This window comes from Sus scrofa, chromosome 1 (genome assembly GCF_054392235.1).
Source record: "Sus scrofa isolate SSC_HxYL_T2T_F1_AM1 chromosome 1, Sscrofa_HxYL_maternal_Yorkshire_Landrace_v2.0, whole genome shotgun sequence".
Lineage (NCBI taxonomy): Eukaryota > Metazoa > Chordata > Mammalia > Artiodactyla > Suidae > Sus > Sus scrofa.
Genome location: NC_139383.1, coordinates 136,287,092 through 136,294,714, shown reverse-complemented (window position 1 = coordinate 136,294,714; position 7,623 = coordinate 136,287,092). Strand labels below are relative to the sequence as shown.

General features: G+C 44.3%; 1 protein-coding gene across 13 annotated transcripts in view; it reads right to left on the bottom strand.

Moving 5' to 3' along the window:
* SPG11 (SPG11 vesicle trafficking associated, spatacsin) overlaps positions 1–7,623 on the bottom strand; it is a 95,856-nt gene that overhangs the window by 1,053 nt on the left and 87,180 nt on the right. For 10 of the 13 annotated variants that reach the window (NM_001445466.1, NM_001445464.1, NM_001445465.1 and 7 more), the window contains 6 exons: positions 6,407–6,540; positions 5,534–5,641; positions 2,472–2,640; positions 1,934–2,022; positions 1,630–1,785; positions 658–809 (listed from right to left, as the gene is read on the bottom strand). In NM_001445466.1, coding sequence (NP_001432395.1) covers positions 658–809; positions 1,630–1,785; positions 1,934–2,022; positions 2,472–2,640; positions 5,534–5,641; positions 6,407–6,540 — 808 coding nt within the window. Of the gene's footprint in view, positions 1–657; positions 810–1,629; positions 1,786–1,933; positions 2,101–2,471; positions 2,641–5,533; positions 5,642–6,406; positions 6,541–7,623 lie in introns of all 13 variants that reach the window. The other 3 variants (XR_014827710.1, XR_014827744.1, XR_014828005.1) reach the window with 1 other exon arrangement.

The following is a 7,623-nucleotide window of genomic DNA, read 5'->3' as shown; positions in this document are numbered from 1 at the left end:
GGCATTGCCATGTGCTGTGGTGTAGCTCACAGATGTGGCTCAGATCCCTCATGGCTGTGGCGTAGGCCAGCAGCTAACAGCTCCAACTAGACCCCTAGCTTGGGAACCTCCATATGCCTCAGTGCAGCCCTAAAAAGACAAAAAAAAAAAAAACAACAACAAAAACAATGAATATCTTGGAGTTCCCATAATGGTTCAAGCAGAAATGAATCTGACTAGTAGCCATCAGGAGGCAGGTTCCATCCCTGGCCATGCTCAGTGGGTTAAGGATCCAGTGTTGCCATGAGCTGTGGTGTAGGCGTAGGCCAGCAGCTACAGCTCTGATGCCACCCCTAGCCTGGGATCCTCCATATCTTGGGTGTGGCCCTAAAAAAGGCCAAAAAAAAAAAAATTTTTATTAGAATGAGTTCAGTACTCTACATGTTTTGATGTTTAATGTTTTGGGCACCTCAGGTAAGCTAAGTATCCTATTTTAAGTACAGGGCACCATAAACATATTATTCTCATTCATCTGTGTAAATTTGTTGAAAGATATCATTCTGGGTATTAATATCTCTTTACTGTCTCAAGCAGAGAGGTAGCTATAGGCATGTTACACTTAGCCATAAAATTCTTAACCCGTGCCTGGTCTCAAAGCAAAGGCATTTTAATACTTACTTCATTGAAATCTCTTCAAATATACTGGATCTTAATAATCTTTGCTGCTTAAATTCTTCCAAGTAATTAAAGTCTCCTTTAAGAATCACTTGTTGGTATAGAATTTCAGCCCAATCAGGAACAAAGTCATAGGCTTCAGCCACAATAGAAGCCTTAAAAGGATGGAGGTGAAGCAGGATACCATTAGAGCCTATCTGATGTAAAATTGAAGGTAGGCGGTTCTAGAAAACTTAATACTGTACATTTCACACAGTGAATGTGATCAATACCCTAGTATTAAAAAGGCTCTATGTATCAGGGTTGGTGAGGAGTTTCCCATCCCTTTTCAACCCAGACACCTCCAGTATTTTTAATCTTCCTCACAACGGTTAAAAGAACTGCTAATCAAGAATATTTTTCTCAGGAATTCCCTGATAGTCTTAGTGGTTAGTGTTTTCACTGCTGTTAACCAGGGTTTAAGCCCTGGTCTGGGAACTAAAATCCAACATTCGAGCCACTGAATGACAAAAAAATTAGAAAAAATTTTTTTCTAACTCAACTCTGAGAAGAGTGAAAGGGCTAATTCTCTGATAACCACCCCTCCCCAGTAAAGGAGTAGAGCCTGCCTCCTGGAAGCCCTGGCTCCCTATGCTAACCTATTCTGGAAATGCTGGGGTTAAGAGATGCTCCCAGGACCAGTGGTAGGGATGCTTCCCTGAAACTCAACTGTGCAAAGGTGTCTGCCTCTCTGCTGGCCTAATAGTGTGGGCCAAGGAGACAGTACTGTCTCACTCTTCTCCAACCTCTGCCCAAACAGTATGCTGGTCAGAAATACAGCTATGAAAAGGCAGTATGGTATCAGGAGAGCCGGAGTGTCTTGGTTCTGTCACTAACCCTGAGACCTTAGGCAAGTCACTCACCCTCTGGGTCTCATGAGAGGAACAGCAGGAATGGATGCTGGCAGCATTGGCTAGATTTTTCTGCCTTGCTTACCTGGTAGAACCGAGGAAGTGCCATGATACAGTCCATCAGCCTGTGGCGGCCCAGGTTGATGAGCATTGTGTTCTGGCCAGTGTTCAGGAAGTGGATCTGCAGTGTTATCAACTTGGTGAGCCGGTGACAATGCAGGGCCTGTCGCACGCAGGAATCCTGAGGGATAAGGGTAGAGGTAGGCACAGGTCAAGAAAGACTTTGATGCCATCATCTCCCCTGTGAACTTTTGAGCAACAGAACAAAATTATTCTTACTGTAGACACCAAACCCCATGGCCAGTGTGGAATAAGATTATCATGATTACCTTGGCATAACTCTCTGCTGCATCCAGCATCAGAGTCAGGGCCTTCAACAGCAGCTGCTTCAGTTGGTGCCCATCCTTGAGGCTGTCCTCTGCAGGAGTGTAAAAAAACTCGGGTGTGTCTGACTCTCAAAGCTGGCTACTCTCATCCCATTCAGCAGTTGGGTGGGCTGTAGAAACATCCCAGCTCAGGTTCGTAGGGAGGCAGGTATGTCTCAGGGAAGGGCTATTGGGCCAAAAGTATACACACTCTAGAATAGGATTCACTGCATCATCTAATTCATTTTTCTCTGGAACACAAGGCAGGCTGACTCAGCATCACTATACATCTGGTTCTGGACCGATGACATTCCTGGATGCACAGGCTACAAGAGGGTAAATGCCTTCCAAGTCCCCCTCCATTCTCCTATCTGCCCTCCTGGGCTCTACTGAATGAATGTAGAAGCTGAGGTGCGTATTAGTCTCATGGCTCTTCCTTAGCCCCAAGAACCTTCTCTGGCCAACAGCATTGCCCTGGGTTGCTGCTGTGACCTCTGCTTACCCCAAGGCTGAGACTCAATCAATTTCAGTTGGATGCAGGCAGCTGCCTCATGGTTCTCCCCGATCTCCCGGCACATGCTGAAGCACAGGGCAATCATGTTGTGCTTCTCACTGTCCCCAGGGCGACAACGTTTGATGTAGTCCAGCAGGGCTGTCTTCAGGGTACCACTCTGCCCAGGAGAAAAAAAAGGGTATGACAGGGTGTCAACCAGGAACTGCAAGGCTGACAGGACTGGCTGAGTTCTTTGATTCTGAACGTTCCTCAAAAACTACCAAGGAAAAGGAAGAGATAAGCAAAAATGAATGCAAAAATTTATGCTATCTTGAGTATAAGGAAACTGGCACATCTCTGCTGGTGAGAGCGTGAATGGTAAGACCTGTCAGAAGGGAACTTAAAAGTGCATGCATGCATTATTCTAACAACTCTGCTTTTAGGATTCTGAACTTCTAAAGGATTCTTCTAAAGTGAGCAGAAGAGTTCCCGTCGTGGCTCAGTGGTTAGCGAATCCGACTAGGAACCATGAGGTTGAGGGTTCGATCCCTGGCCTTGCTCAGTGGGTTAAGGATCTGGCATTGCCGTGAGCTGTGGTGTAGGTTGCAGATGTGGTGCAGATCCCGCGTTGCTGTGGCTCTGGCGTAGGCCGATGGCTACGGCTCCAATTAGACCCCTAGCCTGGGAACCTCCATATGCCACAGGAGCAGCCCTAGAAAAGACAAAAAAAAAAAAAAAAGAAGAAGAAAAAATGGAAAGTGCTAATTAGGTGGATGTAACAAGGACATTTACTAGCAAATGATGAGAAATAATCCAGATGTCCAGAGTAAGGTCTAAGAGAACACCACGTAAACATTAAAATCGATGTTGATTTGGGAAATACTCATGCTTATTGTTAACTAGAAAAGCAGACCAATTCCTGTCTGCACAGCCTGACAGAAATTTGTTAATACGTAAACATGTATGTATATATATTTGTGGGTATATGTGCGAGGAATGGGCCTATACCAAATTGGTAGCAGTGCCTGTCTCCAGATAATAGCTAAACACACAGGGCTTTTTTTCTGCGGTATTCTGTTTTCCAAGTATCTTAACATTGAATATGCATTAATCTTGCTTGGGTAGGTCCAAGTTCCTGGAAGTCAAAAGTGCACCTAGATTTTTAAATCCTTAGAAATGGGCTGAAACAATGAATCAGCCAATGAATGACTTGGAAACAGAGGCTCTGTGAGTGACATGCCTAGTGTCACACAGTTTGTTGAGGACAGACAGGCACCCAGAGACCTAAGTCCTGGCAAGTCATGTCTTTGTTTCCCAGGCTTCTTCATGGCATCATCATAAATAGCTCCACAGCTTTCCAGGCCCAGAGCTTGGCATTCATTTCTGAACATCTTTTAGCAACACACTTTCTGAGAGTCCCCTGAAAATTCTCCACTCTGTTTTTTTCTTAATTTTTAAAATTTTTGCTTTTTTTAAGGGCCGCATCTGAAGCATATGAAAGTTCCAGGCAAGGGTTTGAATTGGCCCTGCAGTTGCCGGCCTACACCACAGCCACAGCAACACCAGATCCAAGCTGCATCTTTGACCTACAACACAGCTTATGGCAATGGCCAATCCTTAACCCACCGAGCAAGGCAAGGGATTGAACCCACATCCTCATGGATACTAGTCAGGTTCATTTCTGCTGTGCCACAACTGGAACTCCTGAAAATGCCCCGCTCTAAAATCCCTCAGACATAGCCATCCAAGCTGGTCTGTCCATTTCCACATGGCTCTCAGGAAGGGTTTCTGCCCCTGCCAAACAAAGTAGGCATTGAGACAGTAAGGCAGGTAAGTGACAGAGACTGAGGTGAAGGTGCACAAACTCATTTTCTTCATTATTTAGCATCTGTCCACGTAATTGTAACCTTAAGCTACTGGTTTCAGCATATGTCCTAGGGAGGTCCTTAATTCTCTCCCTCCTTATCCTGGAAGTCCAAAAACCTAAGACTCCTGAATGTCATTAGTACCTATCATACTGCAGCTCAAAAATACTGTACATCAAATGATGCAACCGACAAGGGCTTAATCTCTAGAATATATAAACAACTTATACAACCCAAAAGCAAAAAGGCCAATCAATCAATGGAAAAATGGGCAAAAGACCTGAATAGACATTTCTCCAAGGAAGATATGCAGATAGCCAGCAAACACATGAAAAAATGCTCAACATCATTGATTATAAGAGAAATACAAATCGAAACTACCATGAGATACCACCTCACACCAGTCAGAATGGCCATCATTAATAAGTCCACTAATAACAAGTGCTGGAGGGGGTGTGGAGAAAAGGGAACCCTCCTGCACTGCTGGTGGGAATGTAAACTGGTACAGCCACTATGGAGAACAGTTTGGAGATATCTTAGAAATCTATACATAGAACTTCCATATGACCCCGCAATCCCACTCTTGGGCATCTATCCAGACAAAACTCTACTTAAAAGAGACACATGCACCCGCATGTTCATTGTAGCACTATTCACAATAGCCAGGACATGGAAACAACCCAAATGTCCATCGACAGATGATTGGATTCGGAAGATGTGGTATATACACAATGGAATACTACTCAGCCATAAAAAAGAATGACATAATGCCATTTGCAGCAACATGGATGGAACTAGAGAATTTCATCCTGAGTGAAATGAGCCAGAAAGACAAAGACAAATACCATATGATATCACTTATAACTGGAATCTAATATCCAGCACAAATGAACATCTCCTCAGAAAAGAAAATCATGGACTTGGAGAAGAGACTTGTGGCTGCCTGATGGGAGGGGGAGGGAGTGGGAGGGATCGGGAGCTTGGGCTTATCAGACACAACTTAGAATAGATTTACAAGGAGATCCTGCTGAGTAACATTGAGAATTTTGTCTAGATACTCATGTTGCAACAGAAGAAAGGGGAAAAAATGTAATGTATACATGTAAGGATAACTGGATCCCCTTGCTGTACAGTGGGAAAATAAAATAAAACAACAACAAAAATCAAGTATAGTAATACCATAAAAAAAAAAAACCGTACACCTACCGGATCCAACTTCTTCCTCATCAGTACCTCAAAATAGTGCTTTTTATGCAGCAAATCAAATATGTAGGTCATCTCATTGTACCTTCCAATGCCAGTGAGGAGACGCACCTGCAAAGGGAGAGGGCAGCCTGCATCAGCATCACTTGGGGTTCTCTGAGCCAGACCACTATCCCGATAGTTTGGCTGCTTTCAAATGCCAAGTTCCAACAGGAAGAAAGGCCAGTAGCCAGGCTGCCATGCTTAACTCCTTTTCTCCTTGCCTATTTCCCTCCCTCCCATCCAGTGTACCCAGTAGAGGCCTTCGCTAAAGGATTCAGAAATGCTAGTCATTGAAATATCACTGGCTGTTCCCTCCTCAGTTGTCTCTAAACATGACTATCAAGTGCCATCCTCCTGGGCAGGCACTTTTCTTCTTTCTACCACTCATTACAGCACTCAAAGCCTTGCTCAGCCACTTGGGTCAGTTTCAAGACAAAAGGATTTGGCTGAGGTCCAGGAGGCTTGAGTTGTCAGCTTATTTCAATTCAGATATAAGAGGCAGATCTGAACCTTGTTTGGCGGGAAACTGCTGTCTTAGTTTGGAAAAGCTAACTTAGCTATCTAGAAAAGCTAACTGCCTGGTAAGCAGAACGACGGTCCTAGAGCATGGCGGGAATCCTCTTGATTTCCTTTCCTATGGAACAATCTCTGATTCTGACAGAAATAGTCTGGAGCAGAGGGTTGAGCTGCCTAACCAGTTACCAAGTAGGTAGTGGTATCCAGAGGAGCAAATTCCTGAAGATCGGAGCAGCTCTGAACTGGTCTCCAGCCTCTCTGCTCTAACAGAGGCTTCCTTGGGATGGGGGTTGGGGAGGCAGTGAGAGGGTGACTTACCACCAGCCCGTACTCCTCACTGGGGGCCAAGTGGTTGTCTGTGAGTAGCCGGGCGGCCTGCAGGACTCGGATGATCCCCTCCATGTGGCATGTTAGTGTGAAGCAGTGATGAGCCAGGATCAGCAGCTCTGTGGCTGGGTGGAGTGGGCACTGGTAAGACAGGATTGTCAACCCTGGCCACCTGCTGTCTAGCTCTGTTCCTGGGCAGAAGAGTGAAGGGGCCTGTCTAGCAAAGGCTCTCCCACCAGTCCTCTGAGACCCCTGACCTCACCAGATCTAGCTCTAGGTCAGCCCATTGACGAAGTCCATTCTTCTCTCAGTGATAACATAGGGATTAACTCTCTCCTCAAAGACAGCCTGCATATAGTGACAGTATTTCCAAAAGGCTCCCCCAAATGACAACAAAGAACCCCAGCTTTCTAAAGATGGCGAAACTTTCTGCAAACTGATGGAGTACCTGCCAACATGAGTCCAAAGGTATTCTCAGTATCTCAGTGGAGAGTCTTACCCTAATCAAGTGTTATTTAATGCTCTGTGCTTCTACAGCCTTTCTAGATTAAGATTAGACTACATATAAATTTAAAACTACTACACAAAATCACTCTAAGCACAACTGAAAAGCAAAACAGGAAAAACACTCACAATGTTAGAAGACAGAAAAGGGTTCTCAGCCTTAATACATGCTGTGCCCTCTGGGGCCCTCTGCAAACCACCAACACTTCAGGCCTTACTTTGCACATTTCCTCCCAAAACCTTTCCTGACGTCATCCATCTGGCTCTTCCTATAGATTGTACCCCTAGTCTGTGAGCTCCAGGACTGGTGCTTAACTTGTGCACTAGATCTCTGATTTTTAAAGTACCTTGAACACAGTTAGTACACAGTAACTGATATTGCTAAACTGAAAAAGGATACAGAAGGCTATTTTCAAAATAAAACTGTTCAACTTCTTAAAATATACATTTATTTGTTCACTAAACATCAGTAAAATGCTTTTTGTGTCTATCAAATTGCTTGTAGAGTATTAATGGGTTCCAGAAAATGATATACAATGCTTAAGAGGGAGTGAGAAGTGAATATTTTTCCTGAAGTAAAATTTGGCAATATATATATTAAGCCTTAAAAATGGGCATACTCCTGAATCGAGAATTTGTCTTATGGAAATAGTCATGGATATGTACAGAGATGCCTATATAAGCATGTCTGCTAACAGTGGTTT